This window comes from Epinephelus lanceolatus, chromosome 17 (genome assembly GCF_041903045.1).
Source record: "Epinephelus lanceolatus isolate andai-2023 chromosome 17, ASM4190304v1, whole genome shotgun sequence".
In the NCBI taxonomy this organism is placed as follows: Eukaryota; Metazoa; Chordata; class Actinopteri; order Perciformes; family Serranidae; genus Epinephelus; species Epinephelus lanceolatus.
The window spans coordinates 41,761,901-41,789,570 of NC_135750.1; the positions used below are offsets into that span (position 1 = coordinate 41,761,901).

At 39.2% G+C, this 27,670-nt stretch overlaps 1 protein-coding gene across 4 annotated transcripts in view; it reads left to right on the forward strand.

Annotated features, from left to right (window-relative positions):
* Positions 1-1,639: 1,639 nt before the first annotated feature.
* gbf1 (golgi brefeldin A resistant guanine nucleotide exchange factor 1) overlaps positions 1,640-27,670 on the forward strand; it is a 236,145-nt gene continuing 210,114 nt past the window's right edge. For all 4 annotated transcript variants that reach the window (XM_033612936.2, XM_033612937.2, XM_078160723.1 and 1 more), the window contains exons 1-3: positions 1,640-1,946; positions 12,988-13,092; positions 19,505-19,571. In XM_033612936.2, coding sequence (XP_033468827.2) covers positions 12,997-13,092; positions 19,505-19,571 — 163 coding nt within the window. In that variant the 5' untranslated portion in view covers positions 1,640-1,946; positions 12,988-12,996. The remainder of the gene's footprint in view (positions 1,947-12,987; positions 13,093-19,504; positions 19,572-27,670) is intronic.

Sequence of the window (27,670 nt, forward strand, 5' to 3'; positions counted from 1 at the left end):
CTTAAGACTTTCCTCTTTGATAAAGCTTATAGTTAGGGCTGGCTCAGGCTTGCCCTGTACCAGCCTCTAGTTAGGTTGACTTACGCCTAGTCTGCCGGAGGACCCCCCTATAATACACCGGGCACCTTCTCTCCTTCTCTCTCTCTCTCTCTCTCTCGTATCCTATTACTGCATCTTGCTAACTCGGCCATTCTGGATGTCACTAACTCGGCTTCTTCTCCGGAGCCTTTGTGCTCCACTGTCTCGCAGGTTAACTCATATCGCAGTGGTGCCTGGATAGCGTGACGTGTGTGGTTGTGCTGCTGCCGTGGTCCTGCCAGATGCCTCCTGCTGCTGCTGCTGCCATCATTAGTCATTAGTCATACTTCTACTGTTATTATACACATATGATTATTATCACACATGTATACTGCCAGATACTAATATATACTTTCAACATATTGTACCACAGTAGCCAGAACTATAACGATAATATTATTACTTTCATTAATGTTGTTGTAAGCTACTGTCATTACCGTCTGTCCTGCATCTCTCTCTCGCTCTCTCTCTCTCTCTTTCTGTCTCATTGTGTCATACGGATTACTGTTTTACTGTTAATTTATTATGCTGATCTGTTCTGTACGACATCTATTGCACGTCTGTCCGTCCTGGAAGAGGGATCCCTCCTCAGTGAGGATCCAAAGGACAGAGGAATGTTGTATGCTGTAAAGCCCTGTGAGGCAAACTGTGATTTGTGCTTTATAAATAAAATTGATTGACTGAATTGATTGACCTATGAGGGCATGCAATTTTGATTATGTGGTTTCACAGCTATGGCTAAGCAAACGATTGTTTTTTCCCCACTCATCAGAAAAAAACCTGTATAGTCATACTGTCCCATTAGACCTTATGTCCCAATCACTATCACTATCACCCACTATGAAATTTTCCAAAAATAATAAAAGAGTTGTATGAGATGCAGTGTATTATTTCCAATCTTAACTTGACTAACATATAGCATTATCTCAAACATATTCATTTCAACATTTATCTTAAGTTTCTTTTTAGGAAGTTGGCAACATCAATTCAAAACATTCTGATGTAATGATAGCAGAAAAATAAATGACACACACTCTCTTTTTCCAGCACACAGAAATCACACTTTATAATCCATATTCAGCTAACACAGGCTTTATCCGGTAAATTCAATGTAATACCTTGAAAGATAGGCCTACTTCTTTTTAGCAATTTTGTATAAGTATAAGGATTTTACAGGTATTTTGAATTTATCCAGAAATTCTTTGTATGTCAATAATTAAAGATTGTTACCAAGCAATTGGGATACATGTCTGTATCCCATATTGACACTGGTCTCTTCAATGAAACTACAGACTGTGCTGTCGTCATCAACCTGGCGCAACGAGCCTGTACTCCACTACCGTTACTTTGTCCCGCCCTCATTTCCTCTGTAACACAATTTTTTATTTTCTTTAAAGGAAATCTCTGTCATTTTTCTATGTGTTTAGAAAAAAAGCACAAACCCGACCACTTATTTAACTTTAAATCTCTGATAAATTTTTTAAATTATTATTTTAAAGCTCTAAATGACGCTTAAAGAGATCCGTTTGGTCGTCTGTCAATCAAAATTCTCTCATCATGTTAGGTTGAGGCAGCAGAGCTTTTCCACGTCAGTGTGTTTACCAAGAGCAGATAGACAGCTGCTGGAAGGTGTTCCATTTATTCACTTATGGAGGATTTTTTTGGAAGAGTGAATGAATAAGTGGTGTTTGGAAACAATACGTTATCACACCGTGGAATGTCCGAAATTTTCCGTTAATCCTGCTGTCGTAGTGAACTGAACTTTGGTCTTCTTCATTGAGGGTTGGCCGGCTAGCCTGCTAGCTTGCCGAGCTAGGCTAGCAGTATCTACAGCAGGACTCCATCTTTGAAATAGCAGCTATATACAGGTAATATCATTATTTCTAGTAAAAGAAAAGCGTGCCTATGCAGAGGACTGTCAACAGTCTTCAGTGTGGTGGAGAGCTAGTCTGGTAGCTTTGCCTTTGAGTAGGCGCCTGTGCCTGAGCTAGTTAATCTCATTAGCCAGCTAGTACCAGCTAACGAATGTTAGCTAACGAATATTAGCTGGCATGTTTGTTTTATGATCGTATTGTGTTGCACCAATAACATGTATTTAATGTTTCATTATGACTATGTTAGAATAACGTTGGGAATGTCAGGAGCCCTGGCATTAGCTGACTGTTTCTGTATATCTGTAAAGGTACAGGCAGAGATGGTGTGCTGCCAAGCTGATATCCTGCTGGTTAGCATTGATATATAAGTGCAAGTTTGTTGAACAGTGATTTATGTGCTTTGTCGCCATCCTGACCTCCAGTGTCACTAGGAAAACCCCTATCATGGAAAGACGGGTGTAAAAATCAGCTGTTAAGAAAAGTTGCTCTATAAACACTTCAAAGTAGTATAGCCAATATTCTAAAAAGCAGGGAGCCCCTCTGATCCCTGAGCAGTCATTCAAACGTAGCATAAGGTACTGATCTGGAGGGGAGGCATGTAAACTCTTAAGATTATTTTGAATGAGCAGAAAGCAGTAATTGGGACAATTTCTGATTGAGAATGCCAACTTTCTTGTTTTCCTGTCTGGTACTCAGGCACACACCACAACACATCCAAAGGAACCCTGCAGAACCTGTTAAATTTTTCCTGCTCAGTGAAGGCCCTCTTTATACCTCGTATAGAGAATGAGAACAACAAAGGCCCATTTTACACCAGGGGCCTGTTTAGGAGAGCAGGTTTAACAAACTCTGAGTCTAACCCTGAACTCTGAGTTGACTGATTTTTTGGTTTCAGTCAGTTCAGTGAGTACACTCACTCTGCGTTAAGCTTGTGCACGGTGGATAAGAAATGCCATCATCAATGGAGCGCCAATACTATGATTTACTATGGCAACAGGTAAATTAAAGAGCACCTCAATTTTAATCCGGTGGATGTAGCGATATTAATGCAAAAATATGCATACTGTGCACATTTATTTAAAAAAGAGAGTGGGAAAAAGTGTCAATACATTAACACAGTAAAGTTTTATTCAGTGTTATCCATCATAAGGTCATAGCCTACATAACATTTTAAATATATTTGTATAGCTTTAATCTGACAATGACAAAACACAGGGGCCAGCAACTGAAAATTAAAAAAATATAGTCTCTAACATTTAAAATACATTTATTTGTATCAAAGACAGAGATGTGATTGTAAGCTCACAGTCTGATCCAGTAATAATTTTTTGGTGATTTGCACTTATAAAGGTGTGAAGTTAGATAGATTTTAATTTGTAGAATCTATTTGAATCTTTGGACCAACAGTATTCTGTGGCTTTACTTTAGCTGCTTTAACAAATGTAGGCTATATTTAAAACAGCCAATGAAATTCTGTTAAAATCCATTCAGACTATACACAGCCCATTTCAAAACTTAATTTCATTCTGCAGCTGCACCACAATCCTGCTCATTATAACTGTGAACATAAATTCTTCAATATTATAGGAATTATGTTCCATTAATGGGACCAATCACATCATGAGTGACAGGGCCTAACGATTTTTACAATTTAAACCCATTTTTAAAAAACAATACAAAATAATTTTATTTCTATGATTGAAACTGAGATGACACGTTATATGCAAGAAACATTTAGTGGAAGTGTTCTAACAAACTGACAGCTGTGTAAAGAGTCACAGTGTTACCTTAAAAAACAAACAACAAAAAAACCCTAGCACTTGCAAAAAGACATGCAGAGGTTTTATTCTGAGTTGGTTGACTCAAACTCGGAACCTATTGTCTGATGATGATAAATCATATGCATATTCTAAAAGAATTTAGAGGTGACTTAATGGTGTGTGATATTTTAATGTGAGGGCAAAAACTGCTGTTCAAAGAAATGACTGACAGCACATTAAACCGGTAACTTTAGCTACTTCTAAGTAACAAACTGATATCCAACCAGGATTTTGATTCTGACATATAGTAAACCTCTGCTTTTTAATGCACTTTGATATGCGCTTTGATACAGACTGAATTAGTGAGGAAATGAAACTGCGTGTCTGGCTCTGTAAGAAGGAGGAGACAGTGAGAAACTCAGGGTTTGTTGAAGAAAACCTGCCAGCGAGTGGGTTAGGTTCACAGAGTCAGTTACCACAGTTATAAGGCCCGTTTCCACTGAAGAAGTTCCTGGTACTATTTCGGGGGCAGGAACTACTACAGGAACGTCCTCTTGCTCGGCCCTCTCAACCGCCGTGTCTCCACTGAGAGAGCGGAGTAGGAGGAAGGTTCCTGTAAAGTTACCGGGCTCTGTATGTGACGTAATCGTTGCGCAACCATTTTGACCGGGGCGACGTAGGGGCGTAGGGGCGTAGGGGCGTAGGGACGCCGTTAGCTGTTAGCGGTGTCTGTAATAACTCCGGTCACGGTCCGTGAAAAAAATATTTTTTCCAGCGGATGTCTTAGTTACAACATGATTGAGCTAACTGGAGTAGTTTCATGTCGTATCCGACAACGGGAGGCTTTTAACAGATGACATCCTTATGTTAGCTTTGCTGCTGCTGTTAGCTGTCCCTGTCAGCTGATGCTTTCTAGACATCGTGATTTCCCAAAACTGAATAAATACCACACATAGCAACACAAAACTGCTTTGCTAGCTCAATCATGTTGTAACTAAGATATCCGCTGGAAAAAATATTTTTTTCACGGACTGTGACCGGAGTTATTACAGACACCGCTAACAGCTAATGGTTAGCGCAGCTAATCTACGATACACAACGTCACATCCCGCCTTGAGTATATACAATCAGCACCAAATAATCCCCAAGCCCCAGCCAGGAGTCTCTCGGGGCCGTTCTGAGTACCTACTCCAAGGCAGGGACTTGTTTAGCCCTGTAAAAGTTCCGGAACTCTGTCCTTCGGGGGTCGTTCCTGCGGTGGAGACACGCACCAACGGTCCCGGCCACGTAAAATTACCCCGAAGTTCCTGCGGTGGAAACGGGCCTATTGACTCAGACTTTAACTTACCTCTCTTTCTGAAACAAAGCCTAGAGTTTCTCTCAGCTCAGGGTTAACCAACTCAAAGTTTTCATTAAACCAGCTTTCTGAAACAGGGTCCTGGTATAGAGAATGTGAACAACAAAGGCCCAGTGTACACCTTGCATAGAGACAATGTACAACAAAGGTCTTATTTAAACCTGGCATAGAGAATGTGAATGTAAGGCCCCGTTTATACGACAACGATTTCAACTGAAAACGGTAAACTTAAGTTGCGTTTTGGCCGATCGTTTACACGACAGCGGCGTTTTGGGTGCCTGAAAACGCAACAATTTGAAAACTGGTTCCAGAGTGCAACTTTTTGGAAACGGCAGCATCTCCATTGTCATGTAAACTTGCAATATGCAGTTCCTCTGAAAACGGAGACTTTTTGCACATCTGTGCATGCGTTCGCCATTGTGTCTTCTTTGTTTTGATTTGTAATCACCGTGTTGTACAGGAAGGCGTTTCAGCGCAGGCGCATGGCTTCATGCGGTGGTGTTGCTTTGCAAATTTACACTGCCACCCATTGGCCTGGTGTGCATACTACAGCGTTTCCAGTAGATTTTGCAGCTCCGTGTGAACGGGGATCGTTTCAATAACGTCGTCATATAAACGCAGAAGTTTTTTAAAACGCAAAGGACAGACTTTTCTGTTTTTAGAGAAACTGTTGTCGTCTAAACAGTGCCTAAGTCACACTCTGTGGGCAGTGTTGTCATGCGAGTTATGCTCCTTTATTTTTATTACCAAAATATAGCCACATTGAAGGACTTCCATGCTTATCCGACTGAAACTGTGTGTGTGTGAGTGAGAGACAGACAGACAAACAAACAAGGACGGGCTGAGCCAATCAGTGCGCTGTGCACAGTTCTACAGTGACATAAGATTTTACCCATTTTAGATACTAAAGGCTGTAAGTGTGTGTATAGCATGACAAATCTGCTGTTTACGATGAACAACAACAAGTGTGGTCTTTGCAAATGGAGATGATGTACTTGTTTATCTGCAAGATTGGGGAAGTCCTGAGAGAAGTCCGGAGACCTGATCACAAGTCAGGGCTTCCCACACGTTTATGTACTTGTGGCGGCCCGCTAGGGCTGGGCGATATGTCGATTTTGTACAATGTATTGATATATTTTCAGGAAAGATATAGATTTAGCGTTTGTAGTAATATAGGGTCAAGTTGCGTCACATTACACACACCAGTGTTTAGAGTTGGGTACCATTCATAATTGAACCGATACGGTAGCGGTACCGGTATCTGGAATTCAGTACCGGAACCAAACGGTACCTTATTTTGGTACTTTTTAACCCTATGGGCCCTAGGCTTTTGGGGTATTTTTGCTGCCTTTACTTTTAAGCTCATATCACAGTCATTATAAAGGCTACATACACATGCTATATCTTGTTTTTTTCAGGACAATCTGGGCTAACAAGATTTGCCATCATTACATGTCCTCCTATGTGCCTGTATTTTATATTAATTTTTATATCAATGAAAAAAACAAATCCGTGTGCCTAAATTCTTACATTTTTACATGTACCTCTACCATAGCAAGTTGGAAGTTGACATATTCTGCCATATATGAAGAGGGGAGACTCTCTGGAATCTGGCAATATAAGAACCATGATGCTGGGACATTCTGTCACTTCACAGTTGTCCAAAACATGTGGTTTGTGCCAGGTGGACATAATTGCCAGTATTTTTTCATTATTGCAAGAAATTCCATTGACTCATTCACAAGACAAAAATGTGTTTTATCTGAAAGAAACATGCAATATTTACATCTAAGATAATAGAAAAATAGTCAACCAAGTGCAATGATGTCCTCCAAGATAATATTTGTTTTTCAGTTTCAGTTATATATTGGGGGGACATTTTGGGCATTGGTGGGGGGCACGTGTCCCCCTCAATGCATATGGTGATTACAACCCGGTCAGCATGCATAATTAGGCTGCAGTTGTCTGGGTGCGCAAAGGTGAAGTGCGCTTGTCTTGTCATACAAAGTTTGATGGAGTGTCAGCTGGACAATATGGAGATATTTGCATCTTGAAAGCCGGACTACAAATGTGGATAGACAGGGAGAAACACACGCAAGCCTAAGACGTGGTAAGATACGATATTCCTCACTATATGAAGTGACTGATAACAAGATCTGTATAATGGATTATAAAGAAATTCGTCGTTTTTATTTTGTAGAGAATTGATCTGGATTTATAGCATGATGGGATGACAGCACAATGATGTGTGTGGTATCCTCGGAAAGCTCTGGTCCTGCGCTTTCATGTGATATGTGTGGCATTTCTGTGCGAGCCTGCATTCGCGAGTAATCCATCCAACAGTAATGTGTGTGCAGAGCTGTATGAAAGCTTTGTTATACATCATTTTATTGTAAATTTATCAATTTTTTTCACTGTGAAAACATTGGATTACCGACAAGTGCTTGGCCTCGTCGGAAAGCTACGGTTCTGCTGTTTCACATGATATGTGTGGCTTCTCACTATGACGCATGGTCGCGGAGAAAATCCACAGAGAAGAACGGGTGTGAATTTGGACGCACTATGCGTCGTTCGGGCCCATAGTCTAAACTTCTCAGTTTCAACATTTTATTGAGAACATTTAGGAACAGTGCTGCACGTTAACTTTTGTCTGCACATTTTTTTTGTCGACATTGTTGCTGAGTCTGAGGTGTGAGTCATGTGCTCTTGCTCCGCCTCCACCTCAGGTACTGAAATTTGGTACCGATTCATTTTAAGTGAATCGGTACTCGGTAGTACCGACGTGAATCGGTACCAAGTACAAAAAGTACCGAGTTTCGGTACCCAACCCTACCAGTGTTCATCTGTCCTCTCTAATACACTCACTCACAGTTTCTCCAGCAACACTCAGAAGCCTCTTTTACACTACCAGATTTTCTGCGAATGTTGGGCCGTTTTGCCGGCAAGCTGTGAGGGTTTAGACACACAGAGCCGGATTGGCGAGTTGACCCGAGGTGCCCAATTTTCCGCCTCGTAGGGTAGTCATATTGGTGGAACTCTTTTAGTTTAAAAAGACCGAGGCGGCATTCCGCCATAGGAGGGGCTGTTGAAGACTTGTGGGAGGAGCTGTTGATGACGCCACACTTGTGACCCACTGGGGGTGGATAAACAGGAAACATAGCAGGAATAGCAGGAATGAGCAGCTAGTAGCAAGAGGGAAACGCAAACCTGACAGACACTGTAAAGATGAGCAACTGGGGAGACAAGGGATTGCGCGCCCTCCTTGTCCTCGCAAACAAATAGGCCATTAACCATCAGATGACGGGAACGGAATTGCCAAAGGACTGACCAGCTGCAGCTTCCCTCCCACGTCACTGTTTATGTAACACGCTGAGCTCCATGTTTTGTTACTTGCTCACGCCCCCCATTGCCCCGAAAAAGGCGCATTCTGTATAAACAAAAGTAGGCAGGCTAAGGTGACATTTTGCCGCACTCCCCGATTTTGTTTTTATACTGCCAATGCTGAAAGAAGACTGATTGGGTTTTCCTGCAAATTTGCACAATTCCTGTTTAAAAAGGGCTAGAGAGACACAGAGCCGCTACTCTGTTTAATCTGTCAGTTAATTAATCTACGGTGCGACACTGGTCCATACGTCTAAACCTATGCTTCTCGCCGTCTGCAGTGAACCCCCAATGACTCTGCTTCTCCCCCTCAAACAAGCCGCGTGTGGCTCCTCCTCAATCAGTCAAGTCAGACTTCTCGTCTTGTCTAAGTATAAATGAAGAAGAAAAAATCGAATTTCTGACCAAGTACATCTGACTCCACCTTGATAGGCGGTGCTGTGTCCTCTTTAATATAGTGCGTATTGAACTAGTTCCTGTTCTTGTTCAGAAACTTTTTAAAATAAATCCGCGTTCGCATTTTCCTACCATCCATAAACTTCATAATGTTTAGCTCCTTTAGCTGTTGGAGCATGAATGTAGTTTCCTCATCCATCCAGAAGTCTGTCCTCTGCTTATTGGTTGCCATGGTGTTTGTTTGTTTGTTTTTCTGGGAATTAGTGCACTGCTGCTACATCATCTCCTTCTTCTCCAGTCGGACTAAGTGGATACCTGCAGCAATTTTCAATTGAATTATCTAGGTGTTAGTCGAGCTATATGGCTCGTCCAATTTCAGTTAGACTAAGCTGTTTACATGCATTTAAAAGTCTGGTTTCAGTCAGACTAAGCCAATAAATTGATTTCTCAAGCTGCATGTAAACGTACTGAGTGAGATGTTGATGAAGAACTGACTTATTTTTACAAAGTTGACTTAGTCTCCTGTGTGCAACTGTGTTGTTTTGGAACATAAAATATCAGACTCAACATTACTGATTCAGAGTGGAATTGGTGGTTTGAAAAACTGAATCCCTTGTGAAAACGTATTTATGATCGTCTTATCAAGTGTAAGCCTATCACCGTCTCTCTCCACCCTGGCCTCTATCTGTCATACCTTCTTCATCCTCTTATTATTTTGAATAGGCTGCATACCATGAATTCAAAAGAATATGGCCTGTGCCACCTATTGTCTGCATTCTTAAGTCCTCCCATAAAGTAAGAGTATTATCTGGGAGGGCTTTCTCGACACAAGGAAAAAGGTTAATCCAGCCATTTTGAGAGATACTGCTTGTCAAATATGAACAGCATGTCAATTTGATTTTGTTTGGTTATCCTATTGGTTTAGGCATTGTTAAGGTACACATGGAAATTTGCTGTTTCGTTCTTAGATTCTGTATTCATTTGAGGGTGAGAGTTCTTAGTTTCACTTAAAGCTAGGCGACTTGATTTTCATATACAGGACTTTTTGCAGCAGAGATTTTCATATTGAAAATATTAAGTCCAAATGATGTTTATCTGTAGCTCGAAATGAATTCTAGTGTACACACATGAATTGTTGCAGACAAAATATGTTTGCCATGACAAACACCAAGAGACAGTTTTACTTGATGACTCAGTGGTCTGTAGTACATTATTTATAGTAGCCAGTATATGCCCATTTCTCATGTAAATTCTGTATTTTTTGTGTTTTTTTAAGCTAGTTCAGTACCCCATATGTTTTACATGTGTGTGTGTAGTTGACTTAAAGGTTTGCGTGTGTTTCATTATCTCCACCAGGTGAAAGCAGTGTTAATCTTGGCTGCTGTGTTAGATTTAGTCTTAGTCTTTAAGTGAAAATGCTTATTTATTAATAGTTCTGTAACTTTTATCCTTAATGGTTTTAGTAGATGACAATGCATAACATAGTCATGACATTTTAGTCAACTTTTAATCATTAGTTTTAGTCAAAATGTTTTTTTTCCCTTTTACACTAATCTTATTGGGTTAATACAGGTATAAGAATTTGGAATCAAGGTGACAGGTGTTACCAAGTGTTGAAATTTCATTTAGACATAATTCTTTCTACAACTACAACTAGTTTCCACACGCTTACAAACTTACGGTTCTACAAAAGAGTTTTCTCAAAAGCTTTGAGACCATAAATAAATAAATTGAGACAACTAGGATTTGTGCCCAGGTTCACTTTCAACTCTGACTCATTGATCTCACTGTTAAGAAGCAGGAAAAGAACTTTTATTTCCACCTGAATTCTTCTCAGTCTGCAACATGTTAATCTGGAGGTTTGAATTTATGTCCTTTCAGAGAGTCTGTGATTAAAACTGGTCTTTCATCTTTGTCAGAGAAAAGTGATCAGACTTCAGACTGTTTACTTTCAGCACAGCTACACTCACAGATAACTGAACCTCCTACCTGCCTGTCAAAAAGCATCAATCCATAAACCTTTGGTAGACAGCCCAGATCTGATTTGTGTCCTGCAGGGATCAATAGGTGGCTGCTCGCTCTGCTGCAGTTCACCGGGAGTAAGCTGCTAACAGCCATCCCTGCTACTAACAAACTCCATGAAGGAACTGTAGGGGTGATGTGGTTCGGGGAGAGTAAGTGTGTGGTGAGCAAACAGAGTCTCGGTCAGAAGACATCAATGGCAGGGAGTGGAATGATGGAATTAGGCAAGGGAGCAGGCAGGTTTCAATGCAACACCAGTAGCTTTTATTTATCTTTGATTTGATCTTTCTGTCGTTGTCACATCTTATTTTCGTGTGCTGCATCAGAAAAAGGATAAACAAAAAGACTATATAATTACAAACAAACAACGGAGTGGTCAATTAAACAATAAACAACAAATAAGTATGGGTGAATATACAATCCACAACTAAACAGTAAAATGGTCAAGCGACAAACAATCTTACATGGCTCCTGGCACATGTCTGGGAGCAAAGAGAGTAGGGTAGCAGAGCACATGTCAGCAAAGCCACCACAAAAGGCATACAAAGGAAACAATCAAAATGATGAATTGACCACTCACGTTAACTTGAAGACGCACACAAATCAGGATACATGTGCTGGCAGGGAGTGCAAAGGATGAACTGAGGGGTGAACAAACAATTTATAGTCTCCGCCCCTTACCCAGCAGGTAAGGTGGGCGTGGTCAGGTGGCAGGTATCTGCTGGGTTCACTTTGGCAGATTCACCATATTTATTTGTATTTATTTAGAAAGAAAAATGAACCGAGAAAGCTCCGGGTCCAGGGAGTCTTTTCACTCCACAAATCCAGCAATGTGGCACTCCAATCTCATACCATTCATATGGCTTTAGAAAATAATTGCAAGTATGGTTGTTCTCGGCCTTCTAGTTTAAAATATTTTTCTAATGAGTTTCATAGAATAATTTATCATTCAATTCTCTCGTCTCCTTTCTGTCTCATCTCGTCAACGAAAGTGACACACATTTTGTCATATAATTATCAAGATCTATTTTTAATTTGTTTACATCTTGTCTTCATCATAGAAAAAAGGTCGTTGATGAACATTTTTGTTCATCGTTTTCATTAATGAAATTAACATTGGGCCTAGAGAGCATCATGGGTTTGGAACAATAAGTGAAATATTTAGTATGAACATTTATGACTATGCTCACGGACCTTTTGTGGTTCACAGTTGTTAAAAAACCTGTTTTATTGAATTTTTTTTATCATCATTGACTCACTTGTTTTAATTGGCTGGTAGGTGATACAAGTTTTAGCACAGTAACAACATTCAGCATTTAGAATGTTGAATCAGTGTCAGCACAGCGGAGCCTGTCTGTGAATGAAATCACTGTGATTGTCAGTTCAGCTCAGTGCCGAAGAAGAGAAACCGAAGTGGGGCCTGTAAACAAAGAGCTAAAATCTAGAGGAAGTGAGGTCATAACAAATGTATGAGGTAAGACTGTTTTTCTTAAGCCATTGAGGTCTTCAGCAGAAACATGGTTTGGTGTGTCTGGGCCTTTAGGAGGTGGGAAGACAGCAGGAGGACAGATATTCTTCTTCCACCTAACCGATATCAGAAATTCAAAGGTTTTTTCAAAAATAGTTTTTAAGTAGTAATAATTATCTTTTATTGAGAATCATTTGTTAATTCCCTCCGTCTACTGTAGCTCTAGATGCCCATAGGGAAACTGGGGACCTTGATCTGTCATAGATGCAGTTTATGAGATTACAACACAAAGACTGCTGGTCTTTTAATGCTTCAATTTGAGTTTATGTAAGCGTATTCGTTTTGTGAGATGGAACAGCGACAGACATTTAAAAAATCCAGAGAACACTCTAATGAAACAATGCATTAAAAAAAACCAGTGTATTTTCATGACTTCAGGGCTTATGCCATGACAGATTTTACAGAAACCCAAGTTATAATTTATCTAGACCTGTGAACCATGGTATCCCGATATGAGAATTTTGTAACAAAGCAGTAATATAGAGGAACTATAAGGGATAATCTAAAATCATCACCACGCCTTATCTTAAATTTCTGCCAAAACCAACCATCCCCTTTTCTGTTTGTTTTTTTGTTTGTTTGTTTTTTCAGAAAAGCAGCATGGTGGACAAAAAAATCTACATTGTCCAGGGTGAAGTTAGTACTGTTGTTGGAGCTATCAAGAGGAATTCAAGATGGAACACCCACACTCCACTGGTAAGTTTAACACAGCAATTCAGTATGCAAATACTGTATGAGGTTTAATTTACTGATAATATGAAACCTCTTGTGGGTGGGGTAATACTTAAAGGGACAGTTCACCCTAAAATCAAAAAAACATTATTTTTCCTCTTACCTGTAGTGCGATCTATCAGTCAGGATAGTTTTGGTGTGAATTGCTGAGGTCCAGACCTCAGTAAAAATTTCAGAGAGAAAAAAATAGAAGAAGCCCCAAACAGCATGGTAAACATATTAACACACCGTACAGCTTTTATTTTGAAATAACACGCAGGAAATTGTCTGATGTATTGGCGGAACGCGGAAAACTTTAGTTCAGATGACAGGAAGACGACGATAATGCTAGCTGACAGACGAGGTGAGTGAACAGTGTTTCCCATACATTGACGAGACTATGGCGGCCCGCCATAGTCTAATTTGCCCCGCCAAAGTCTCCAAAAGTTGGCCAGATATAAAATGCGTCTGGTAAATGAACATCACTCTGTAGCGCACCGGCTGGAGCGCCTCCTGAGAATTCTCTCTGCTCTGCTCTGCTCCATTAGTGCTGTACTGCAGGTTGGGTCAGGAAAATGCGTCCCGAGCCGCGCTCTAGTGTGTGTGTGTCTGTGTGTGTGTGTGGGCATCGGGGCGAAACTCCGCCATGCGTGATACAGAGAGCAGAGGAGAATTGTAAACATGTGACCATGTAGAGACAGAAATGACATGCCATCGTGTAAATAAGATAAATATCATAAGGCTATTTAGTTTGTTTAATAAAAGGACAAGCTATAGACCTGTTCTATAGGCCTGGATGTGAAGTGTCCATAGCGCCAAATAATATAAGGGTAGTTTCCAAAGAGCTAAGACGAAAAAAAGAAAATAAATCAGCATTGGTGGCATAAAGTTGCATATAGGGTAAACACTGGCCCTCCAGAGGCAGATCAGTACATTAGTCATTTTTCTTTTGTTTACTGAAATGTTTAACCACTAATCCTTAGCTGTATTTTAAGTGTAACCCTTCACCATAACATACCACTAGTGTGTTTATCAGTAAAAATAGAACATTTTTCACACATAAAAAGCAAACAAAGATGTTGATGATTGTGATGTTTTTTACAACTTCAGTCATATCTGCTGTCTTATGTTCAACTCACAGTACCTGTGACATGTAACCAATCAGATAGTGCTGTGGGTTGGACATTGAGCAAGGCTACTGAGTGGTGGCTGCAAATAGAGGGGCTGTATCAGAGCCATAGAAGCGCATTTTCAATGAATTTATCGTATTTGCTAAAAACAAAAGGGGCCTGTTCTGTTGAAGTCAATGGGGCGAGCATGGCAAATCACATAATAACCCATCATATCTTTGTTGTTTCACGTTTGACTGTAAAATCCTCCCACCATATTAAAAAACACACATTACGTGATGTTGACTGATGTTTTTTATCTAAATGTGCATATTCGTTTTCTTTGTTACTGGTCTCCAAACAGCTCATGGCTCTGTCCAGCAGCTGCATCTCTAGGCCCTGTTTGGTCCAAGATAGCTAACATTACATCATCATATATCAACAAAAGGGGATAGGTCCAACCTGTTACCACTGACCAGACTGCAGTTATAACCATATCAGTTCATTAATGGCTCTGATTATTATTCTGGTTGGACTTTATGATATGAACTGTCAGTTGGCAAATATCTGCCAAACTAGGACTTGACCTTATTCTATAATGCCTTGCATTTTGCCTCAGTGATTTACATCCGTACAAACATAAGTCATCTAATGCTAATTAGTAGGGATCGGATTGGGTATCGGTGCCGATCACGTTATTTTTACAAAATCGGAATCGGTAATAAAAGATCGGAGGAATCAAAACAACAAAAATGGCCAGGTTTTTCATCTGTGTTGTTCATTGTTGCCTCCGCTTTCCAATGTATAAAGTGTGGCGATCCTGTATATTTTATAAATATATTTTTTTTATAAGACAGTCAGCTGATGGCTTGCTCACCTCCAGACACTGAGGTACCTCCAGACACACCCACCGGTGCTATCGCCAGTGGGATGGCTCGATCAGCTGAGCCCAGGTAGACTGGCCCCTACATTATGCCGCTCCTGGCAGTATGACGAGAGTTGCCGGCAAGTGAGAAATGAGCCAGAAGTCCTCTGCGTATTCAGCCTACCATGGCATTTTACACCGCTCAAAGTCTGCAAAATAGGTGCGCTTCTCTGTGGAATATCATCCATCCGGCCACCGGTCTTACCTCAGAGATTCTGCCACGGATATCAAGGGATCCTACAGAGCCTCCACGCCCGAAACAACACTGGAGCGTTACGGCATTCACCCACGGTCCCGTGAGTTGGCAAAAGCCGGGGGTTACTTTTCGCTTCATTATTCCTTATTTGGAACCTTCGGGCCGGCTTGATTTATTGTTTTGAAACTGAACTGAGTCAGAGCAAACAGTGGATTTTCTTTACCTCCTTGTTTGCGGGAAAACCTGGGGTGGAGTTTTCTTTTGTTTAACAACTGTGTGGATTGAACTAAATTGAACTGTGATATGTTATTTGGAAATCCTGGAGTGGAGTTTTTTTGTTTGAACTGGATTGAACTGACTGAACGGAACGGAGCATTTCTTTTCTTTGGTGAAAAAGATATATACTTTCTTGAAACTGATTACAGTTGTATTTGAATTTTTGTATAGTATAGTATAACTCTTTTGTTCTACAGAAACCAGGTAAAAACAGTTTAATTTTGATGTTGAGGGACCTGTTTATGGGTTTTATGGTTTCTTTGTGGGGTTTGACTGAGTAAAAGAAAAATATTTGTTTCATGTGTCAAACCGCTACAAAAGATATAGGCCTATTTTGCTTGTTGAATAAAAGAAGAAGATATTGAATTTGTTTACATTTTGTGCTGCTGAACCACCGATAAGCTTTTTGGATACTATTTAAATAAAAAACAAACCTTACGGGACAACTTGGATGAATTCTTTTTTTTTTCTCTCTTAATGCTTTGCAAAGTATCGGATCGGACTCGGTTTCAAAATAAAGGACTTGTATCGGATCGGCTGCAAAAAAAAATGTGATCGGGACATCCCTACTAATTAGCTAGTACACATAAGTCATGACAACGATTAAGCTTGAGAGGCTGTAACATTTGTTGTCACTCACCAACCCCACAGCTTTTTGTCTGTTTCTTTTACACAGGATGAGGATTATTGTTATTATAATGTTTATGGTCCAAATTAATGAAGTTTGATTAAACAGTGTTGTTGCTGGCTAACATTTGCTAAGCAAAGTGCAAATGTTAACTTAGTCCATTGATAAACAAAGTAACAAGTACCAGTACATCAGGTAAAGTGTGTTTTTTGATATGGTGGAAGCAGGGTCGTATGCAGGATTTTTGAAATACTGAGGTCATTTAGTCGTGGTGCACGTGGGGGGGTCAGAAATTTTTGTCAATTATATATCAAAAGCCTTCAATCTGGTCTACTTTGACAGACAAATTAAGAGGCTACATCTATAAAGAACTACACACATCATATTAGATTAATCCCATCTTATCATGTTTCTTTTCCCACTCTCACTCTTCCCACACCAAACTTTGTTTGTGGGTATTTATAATTATGTTTGAACCACTTATTCTTCAGCAAGAACTACTTCTCTTCATCTGTCAGTTGTCAGTTATATAAATTTTTATATCAATGAAAAAAACAAATCTGTGTGCCTAAATTCTTACATTTTTACATGTATCTCACCATAGCAAGTTGGAAAAAGACATTCTACCATATGAAGAGGGGAGACTCTCTGGAATCTGGCAATATAAGAACCATGATGCTGGGACATTCTGTCACTTCACAGCAGTCCAAACCATGTGGTTTGTGCCAGGTGGACATAATTGCCAGTATTTTTTCATTATTGCAAGAAATTCCACAAGTCAAAAATGTGTTTCATTTGAAATAAACATGCAATATTTACATCTAAGATAATTGAAAAATAGTCAACCAAGTGCAATGATCTCCTCCAAGATAATATTTACCACTTTGCAGTAAAAAAAATTCTGGACGTTTTCTTGTCGACATGATCTTGACTTACTTCTCTGTGCTCTGTGCTGCTCTTTGGCCTGACCTGAACGTTTTTTGTTGTTGTTTTTCAGTTTCAGTTATATATTGGGGGGGGGGGGACGTGTCCCCCTCAATGTATATGGTGACTATGGCCCTGTCACGCATGCATAATTAGGCTACAGTTGTCTGGGTGCGCAAAGGTGAAGTGCGCTGGTCTTGTCATACAAAGTTTGATTGAGTGACAGCTGGAGAATATGGAGATATTTGCATCTTGAAAGCCGGACTACAAATGTGGATAGATAGGGAGAAACACACGCAAGCCTAAGACATGGTAAGATATGATATTCCTCACTATATGAAGTGACTGATAACAAGATCTGTATAATGGATTGTAAAGAAATTCGTCAGGTTTTTATTTTGTAGACAATTGATCTATATTTATAGCGCGATGGGATGACAGCGATGGGATGACAGCACAATGATGTGTGTGGTATCCTCGGAAAGCTCTTTCATATGATATGTGTGGCATTTCTGTGCGACCCTGCATTCTTGAGTAATCCATCTAAGAATAATGTGTGTGCAAAGCTGTATGAAAGCTGCGTCGATCAAACAGGAGTACCAGAATTTTCTTTTTTAAATAATTTTATTATAGAAAAGAGAGAGTCACTCAATCACCTTCCATCGGTCCTCCCACATACTTTCACCGCACAAATGAAATGGTTTATTTTTATTTTCATTTTATTCATTCATTTAGGTCGGGAAAAAATACAGAGGTCATGACCTCGGTGTCCTCAATGGTAGTTACGGCCTTGGGTGGAAGGATTTTTCAATCAAAGGTGAAACGACAAAGATATGAGGGGTTATAGTGTGATTTGCTGTGCTCGCCCCAGGGACTCCAGTAGAACTAACATCAAACTCTGCTTCCAATGCAAAATTCAAACGCTGTCACTGATTTCACGTTATTTCCTTCTTGTATATTTTCAGGAAGTAAACAGGGTCCAAAGCTGTTGCCATAGAATAGAATAATAGAATAGCAAAGGTCTATACTGTCTGCCAGTCAACAAGTGATTCTGATCCATCTGATGCTCTTTTCTATTCACACGAAGAGCTACTGTGTCAGCACATCTCTTTTGCTGTCTGTTTAGACACAACTAACAAATATGTGGAATACCTAATTTAAAAAACACAATCACAAACAGCTGTGATATTAGGCTATTTCTTTAAAAAAATGTAAAGAAAATAGACCAGATGCCAAAATTATCGACACAGCAAACTCATATCACAGTAATTATAAAGGCTACATACACATGCTATATCTTATTTTTTCTCAGGGCAATCTGGGCTATCCAGATTTGCCATCATTACATGTCCTTCTGTGTGCCTGTATTTTATATGAATTTTTCAATGGAAAAAAAAAAATCTGTGTTACTAAATTCTTACATTTTTACATGTATCTCACCATAGCAAGTTGGAAGTAAACATATTCTGCCATACATAAAGAGGGGAGACTCTCTGGAATCTGGCAATATAAGAACCATGATACTGGGACATTCTGTCACTTCAGTTGTCCAAAACATGTGGTTTGTGCCAGGCGTCATAATTGCCAGTATTTTTTCATTATTGCAAGAAATTCCATTGACTCATTCACAAGTCAAAAATGTGTTTTATTTGAAAGAAACATGCAATATTTACATCTAAGATAATAGAAAAATAGTAATATTATTCCTCACTATATGAAGTGACTGATAACAAGATCTGTATAATGGATTGTAAAGTAATTTTTTTTTTTTTTGTTTTTTTTTGGCACATCCAGATCCATCAACATTTTCACATGTTGCTATGATTTGAAAGTCACATCTAATGGTATCTTCCAGACCATCACCATTTATAAATAAATGACAGATATGAGATTATTATCCTAATGCATACATTCCTGGCCCTGGCTGGATTTCAGCTATCTAATCAGGGACAGATTTCATTAACCTGTTAATTGAATACAAGAATGGTTGTAGTTTTGTCTTAATTAATTGGGAGTGAGAGCTGCTTCCCCACAGTGTTAAATTATAATGCATTAAGGTCTTATTTCTCTTGAGAGTCAACATGTTGGGCACTGCTTCTGTATCAAAAACATCCTAAATAGTATTACGGGTACATTTATGAATCAGTCATTTCTGTTTTATGTAAAATATACTTAATAAGGTGAAGTTGGTGGTTTTGAAGCATGCATTTAGAACAATACATCCTGAAACTGAACATTAATGTATTGGATTAGATTCAACTACTCTAAATGGCAAATAGCATCTTAGATGTCCTCCCATGCTCCCATCATGTTCTCATCATGTTTGTTTCTCTGTCCAGGATGAAGAACAGGACCCATTACTGAACAGCTTTGGCCACGTCAAGGAAATACTCAACAACATAAAAGGTATGTAGGGCAGATGTAGGTCATGTGTAAGGTGATGGGATCGGAACCAGTCTGAATGGAGCAGAACAAGCTGGTAAACTGACGGCCTTTATGAACCAGACTAAACAGGCACCAGATTTAGTCCGAACTGCACAGAGCATGTCAGGTGTGAAAGCACTCTGAATCTGCAAAAATACAAAATACTTTAAGTCTGATTCTGTCACTGGTAATCAGAGATTGTACAGTGGAAACTAACTGTCAGTTTATTTGGCTTTTAGTTTTCCTTGTTTTAACACATTACTTCAATAAATCTCAGCGTTGACCTCACCTCAGAGTTTCAGCATACTCTGATTACTTTAACAAAGTGACTCCTTTTTGTTTTTATAGTAAGGAGATATTAAATCAGGTTAGCTCAGTAGATCTCCACAGAGAAATGCCCTGGCCTTTCACAGTTAGCAGTATTATCTCGTAATATCTGACAGTGTAAGTGAGTTTCTTAGTATTGATTAATATTGCCAAAACAATTATCACCATATTCCTGGAGGTACAGTTAAACAAAAACAGATTTGGGTGGTCTAACAGTTTGTCTACTTAGCGTCATTATCAAGAACGGTCAATTTGATAGATAGCAGCAAAAGGTTTAAACATTAGTGATTGAAAGGAAAAAAAAATGTAACATAACATGAGCTTAAAAGGAGCTGTCAATCAAGTGTAATCTGATCACGCCCCCTCCATCCTGACAAATGGTTTGAGCAGCCAAATTGGCTGTTTTTGACTAGATTTTTTAATTGTTATGAATTTATTTATTTTCACTTAGATTTTTGTGGATGTCGGATGAGACACCCATCTTTGATATATATGCATTTTTACTATTTCAAGCCACATTTCAATTGGCTTTAAAGAAATATTTTAGTATAGAAATATGTTAGTGTATGCTTTCAGTTATAGTTCTTAGAAAAAAGGAAAATCGGAGACAGCCAAAATCAGAACTGCCAGATCTGAAATTGGAATCAGGCAAGAAAATTGCAATTTGTGCACCTCAAGTAAATGGTATGTAGAGGTTGAGTGCAAGTGTCTCCATACAAAAAAGAGAGGATGTCAAGCCATGCATTGGTTAGCACATTGCACTAACATTCATCTGAGACACATTTGTAAGTATATTACTTTTCTCCCAATATCTGTGTTTTTCAAACTATTATTGATACATTGTAGAAAGGAAAATCTGTCTATATGAGAATTTCCATTGAGTATATCATGCCAACAAAAATATAATGAGACTGTTCTGGGGGGTATTCCAGAAAGCGGGTTATGTGAAAACTCAGAGTAAGTTAACCCTGAGATGAGGGAAACTCTGAGTTATCCGTTCCAGAAAGAGAGGTAAATCAAACTCTGAGTCAGTCACCATGGTAACAGACTCTGTGAACATAACCTGCTCACTGACAGGTTTTCTTCAATAAACCCTGAGTTTTTCTCTGTCTTCTCCTTGCACGCTGTTTCATCAGTCCGCTCATTCATTCAGTCTGTGTCAAAGCTTGTATCGAAGCGCATTAATTAGCAGAGATTTACCGTCTGTCACAGTCTAAATCCTGCTGGATATTAGTTTGTTACTCAGGACTGTCTTAAGTTACTGAATTTATGCACATTAGCCATTTCTTTGGACATCGGTTTTTGTCTTTACATTCAAATATTACACAGCGAGAATTCATCCTCAGCTCAGAATCAAACCTCTGTCCTTTTTATATTTATATTATTTTAATTATTATATTTATATTTATTTTTTATAACACTGTGCACAAGGATCAGACTGTCAGTCTGTTAGAGTAGCTCTGAAATGTTTATTGCTCATAATGTGTAGGTCTAATTATTTAAATTTTAAAAATCGGTATGAAGCTTTAGACACGTATCAATGACTAATGATCTCTATCACTGATGTCATTGGTCGCACTGAGGGAACATTCCTATAGCCTAATATTGGGGATTTTATGTTAATATTTCTGAGTGAGCAATGGTGCAGCGTTTCAGTGTCTTTAAATTTACTACATTTGTAGCTGAAATAAAGTCACTGAATGCTGTTGAGTCAAGATACAAATAGATGTGCAACATTTTAAAAACTACTGTATTTTAACCTCAACGTTTTTTTAAGTGCAAATCACCAAACATATTATTACTGGGTCAGACTGTGAGTTTACAGTCATGTCTTTATGTTTTTGATCTATAGCCTAGCCTATATGTTTTAAATCTTCCTATTTTTCAGTTGCTGCCTCCTGTGTGTTTCCCCATCATATTAAATCTGAACAAATATATTATTATATATAGTCAATATAATGTAATGTATCTACAGCCTGATACACAGTCAGATTCCACCACTTTATCTTCATTAAGGAAATGTAAGTCTGATAAATGATGAATAAATGGACAACACTGAATAAAACTTTTTTATTAACTTTATGGTTAACTTATTTACACTTTCCTCGCTTTGACTCAGGCTCTTCTTTTAAAGATAAACGTGCACCGTCTGCTACACATGCACTGATATCTCTACATCCACTGGATTAAAATGGAGGCACTGTCTCTTACTTACCTGTTGCCATGGTGAATCGTGGAATCGGAGCTCCATTGATGATGGCTTTTTATTGTCGGTTTAACTCAGAGTGAACATACTCAGAGTTGACTGAACTAACTCAAATCAGCTGTTCTGGAACCGGTAACTCAAGAGTTTCCCTTCTCAGGGTAAATCAACTCAGAGTTCAGGGTTAGACTCAGAGTTTGTTGAACCTTTTACCTGGAATACCCCTCTGGACTTCTTGTATTCTGCCATTTTCCAATATTGTGCACACACAATGTGCTAGGGGTGTAAATCACCAGTTTCATCATGATATGGTATTATATTGATTCTTTGGACAACAATATGATATTTGCCGATATTTCAAAGTCTGCCACTATACAATTTTGATTTGACGTGATTCAGGGGCCTGACACAATCAGTTGCAGAAGAAGCTGCCAACTCTTTCTTTTATGCTCTTGGCCATAAAAGATGAAAAACAAAGAACAAATGATACATACATTCTGATGTATTAATCAAACTGGATGTCAGTAGAGGAAGTGATATAAGGGTCTGGTTGAGGAGTCTGGCATTCATTCACTCGAGAGCAGAGAGCATGGATGGAGTGAAAAGTAACAAGGGAGAAGATTGTGCTGCTTTACTCTCCTTTTCCATCTCCCCCTTCTCTCCGTTATCATTAAAGTCAGGTTTGCAACTAGAAAAAAAACACCACTTTTGTAAATCTTTGTAGCTTCAATGCTGTTATCATGTAATGCTCTGTGCTGGCAAGTTAGGGCTAAGGGTTAAGATTGAACATGGACTTCCTCCAGTTTAACCACACTACAATTCAGAGCCTGTTTATACCTGGTATATTGTGCGTCCTGTTTGATCAGATGACATGAGTATAGCTCTGTATCTGCCTGGTTACACCTGGCATCAAAATGAGTGACTTGAGTGACTACGTGTGATCGGATCTCGTTTTCCCCCATCTATATACAAATAGACATATACATCGTTTCCATTTGCAAAGAACAAACGTGTTGTTGTTTTTAACTGGCAGGAGGTTTGTCATGCTATACGCGCACTTACAGCTATTTGTACTTAAAATGGTTGAAACCTTGGGGCGTCAGTAGCGTAGTGGATAGTGCCGGCACACCATGTACAGAGGCGATGCCTCGCTGCAGCGGTCGCAGGTTCGATTCCGGCTTGCAACCATTTGTTGCGTGTCACCCCCCCCCCCCCCCCCCCGCTCTCTCTCACCCCATTTCACTCTGTCCTGTTCATTAAAGGCAAAAGCCTGAAAAAATATTCTTAAAAAAAAAAATAAAAAATGGGTGAAATCTTATTTTTATGATAGAGCTGTGGGCAGTGTACTGATTGGCACAGCCCCTCCTTGTGTCTCTCTGTCTCTCTCTCTCTTTATCATGAAATAAGCATTCGCCGGCCTGGGAGGAGGGCAGCTCTGGGGATGGTCCTTCAGTGCTGAGTCTAATCTGTGTAACAGCAACAACAGACAGTTTAAGCCAGATGAGCAGGGATGTCAAATGACAAGGCAGTCCTTTAGTGTGGTCCATGACACATTAGTGTATGCACTGTTAAGAATATAGCCATATGTGGCCCAGACCACCTCCGAATGTGGCCTTAGCGATTGGATCTTAAGGCACATTGAGGACACATTGCAAGGCTTAAAATACTTTTTTGTAATGTAATTTTTAAAATTACTTACACCTTTTTTTTCCCTGCACCATTTGTTTCTACTGGACCTTTATGTGTATTTGCCCTTCTTTATCTGCATTCTGCTACAGCAGTAGTAAGCTTCTTCAGTGAGCCAGCATGTACAATGTCAGGACCTCCCCTAAGTGGAATGCAGCATGTTAACTAAATACACTTGGGCTTTTCCTACTAGGTCAAATCAAAAAAGTTAAATAAAAGTCCGTGAAAGGAACATTTTAAAAAAAGTTTATCAGCAAATCTAATACGGACTTAAAAAAAGGACAATAGGACTTCTTGGTGACTTATTTTCTTTTCTTTTCTATACGTATTTATTCATATTAATAATTGATTCATTCATTTATTAATATTACTTATTGACTATTGACCATTAGACTTTAATAACCAACTTGTCATAATTACAAAAATGAATGCTGTTTGTTATTAAACTAAATATGACGCTGGAAGTTTAAAAAAAAATCAAAATTTTTTCATAAAACCCTTGATTAAAAAATAGGACACACACGACATAGCTGTTCATATGGGATTTTAGTTCTTTTTCTGTGTAGTGATATATTTTCATATTAAATTTGCATTACTGGGACACATTGCATGGCAGTTATTAAATAGGTGCCATTATTTTTAATAAAAATATTTATGTAAAAGAAGAACTACACATTGGTAATCAGAATAAGTGTGCATGAGACCAATTTAGTAATCAAGGTGTTGAATTTTCTTTCCAATTTTACATGCACTACCATACATATGCATGTGATATTTTGAGCCTTTTATTGGGTACATTCACACCTGCACAGGGGGCTGTCTACTTGTGGTCCAGTCAACCAAGACACATGTTAAAATCTGGTATAATCAAGCCCTAAGTGTGGTGACTGATCTTTTGTGAGTCCGAATGTGTGTAAATGCAGTGATGGTGTCTTACAGCACCCTTTCTTCTGAGAGACCCAAGCTGGCGCTGAGGACAATCCTGCATGTTGTCATGCCTTTGCAATGAGAGTCTTGGCAGCTCCCACAGTCCTACAGCTTCAGTTGTAGTAGTTGTGAGCAATGGGAAAGATGCAACATATGGAGCTGCACAGTCTGAGCCCCCACCACTGCCTCCTTCCTCTAGGGAATGTCTCTGCTGCTGTGAGATGGACAGGCGCTGCTGGTTGAGGAAGAATCACCACACTGGTTAACCTTCCTCTTTCCTTTTCCTCTCTTGATAACCCTTTCCTTTCAGCCCTCAATTTACCAAAAGCCTATGTTCCTCTGTCACCCACACTTCAACTGATTTCATCACAGCTACTGTATTTGAATAGAATGGAAGTTGAATACACACACACACACACACACACACACAACAACAGAAAAAACTGCTTTTTTCGGGCATTTGCATGAAGTAATGAGTCCATGTCAAGGATGTTTGAAAGCCTTGTTGCATCCTTAAGCCCAAATCCCCTGTGCACCTAGTCTCTGAAATGTTACATCCATGCCCTGATGAGAGACAAAATGGAGATCAAATAACCACAGTAGAGCTCAATTCTGTGCTTGGCAGACTGATCAATTTGTTTTGTTTTTGCTGCAGCATAACAACCTAATAGATCTCTCATACAGAAACATAGCAGTATTTTGGTAGGGAATCTTGTGGGTAGGCTGTGTTTTGCTGCTACTTTGAGGCTTCACAGTGGCCCAGCTGTCTGCTTAATGGAAGCCCAGTAATTCCATTCACTCAGGTGTGTATCTCCGCTCCCTCTAACAACTAAAGCCAACCAACAAAGGAAATATGAATTAGTCCCCACAAGGTTTCTCAGCCCCTCTGTCTTCTCTTATTTTCTTTCTGTCGCTCTCTCTGCCTGGCTGAAGGTTTCACTGCTCTGGCGGTACTGTTCTGTTGTAACTAGTGTGATTGACAGGGCCATGTGCCATGGAGTTGGAGAGTAGTGCAGCTGGAAGTATATCATCTGCAATTTTAGTTGGGTAAATATAGCAGGGAGGCTTGTCAAGCAGAGAGATAAATTGTTCTGGGAAAGGAAGTCTTGTCTCTCTTTTCTGAAAGCAGGAAAAAAAAGTTTCCTTCTTCTCCTGGAAAATGTAAGGTCCCCTCTCGACTCCCTAACAATGAGAGCACAGTTGAAAACGCTGGGCAAACCATGGACCATGTGTTGTGATGCTTCAGCTCTACCTTGCTCAGTCAAGCTGGGCAAATCAGTCCCAGGAAGCAGGGGCCTTTCCTCTGATTTGAGGGGCATGGTTTGGATTGAGCCTGATATCTAATGCCCCATCCCTAACCTTATTAGACCCATATAATTGAGTGCTTTCCACAGCTTTGTGGCTAGCATCTGTCTTTAAATATGTACTGGCTCACAAACAGTAATCGTGCTTTCTGTCCTACAAATGTTGTTTGATTTTATATTTAAAGAACATATGTTGTATATTGTGTTTATAATAACAATTAAAGAAAGCCCTGCAGTTAAGGTAAACCACAAGTTCAATCCTGGAGTAAATTTTGTTGTAATATCTTGTTGGGGTGTAGGGATTTTATGTCATGATCATTGTTGGGCTTGTTCCTTAAAAAAAGTATGTATTGCTTGTTATTTGTTACACTTTTGAAAAGTGTTAGTATTATTTATTACTCCCTGCAACAGTAATTATTTCCACTACTCATTGTTACTTTTCCGTTACACCCCACAAAATTGATGATTGTGTCTTTTCTCCTCAAAATTCAGACTTTGCAAGTGCACCCTTGTGTGAGTAATCTCAAGTAAGAACAGTTAAGGCTAGATAGCTTGCAAATAGTTTATTTACCCGGGGTGTTCTGTTACTTGTGACCATAGACTGTATAATTAATGGATGTGGCTATCCTGATGCTATACAGAACACTTAAATATGTCTCTGAAAACATTTAAGGAGAGAAATAGGCAATGCAGTAGCAGAATCTTGACTCGTATTTGAACAACACTGTCTAGTTTGACAGTTTGGCTGCAGTTCACGAGCCGTGATTGACATTATTGACAGCTATGCTAGAGACTCATTGACTCTGAGTGGTTGTTTTTGTCCACCTGCGGTGGATTCTAGCAAATGCCTAGGACAATCACCAAGACCAAGAGCTGTTAAGCTAACAAAATGTCTGTAGCTGACTAAAAGCATTAGATATTAGCATGTCAAGGGATTATTTTAGCATCTTGTGTCTACTAGAGAAGAAAAGTAACATTGACAAACTCAGCGTTGATGGTCTATCTTAGTGTGATTTCTCATTAACTTGCTTATCTTGGAGAAAATTATCCCACTGAATGGCAAGTAGTGACATACTTAAATATTTACAGCTACTTGATCGAATCAACAAGTAAGATCATTTAAGCTAACAAAGATCAAAACCAGGCACTTTTCCCATTTTACCTGCCGATGCCTTGTGTCTTACAGCTTAAAAGCTCAGTTTTTAGTTTTGGCAGCTTGCAAAAACTTAGTTATGGATGCTTTACTTTGTTGGTAGTGCATCCCACCACAGCACAGCTTTTATGTATTTCTGTGTTGTTTGCTAGCAGACGGTAACGACAAGGAGGCACCTTCATGCAACGGAGAGCAATGAATTGTTATCCCCTCTAGTGGGGGTGGAACTTAAATGTGCTCTGTCTCTAAGAGAAGCAGTACAAGGAGGAGGGAGAACAGGGTTGGATTTTATTTCATAGATTTTTTTTTTTTTTTTTTCTAAAATAAAAGTTACTAACTTGCTTTAAACCTATAGAAAACTTTGATTGTTAATATCACATATGCCTTAAATCCATATGTTGTAGCTATATGTTGTTACTGATTTCACATGAGTGATTATTATTATTTGGATAAATAACATGTCATTTTAAACCTTATCTAA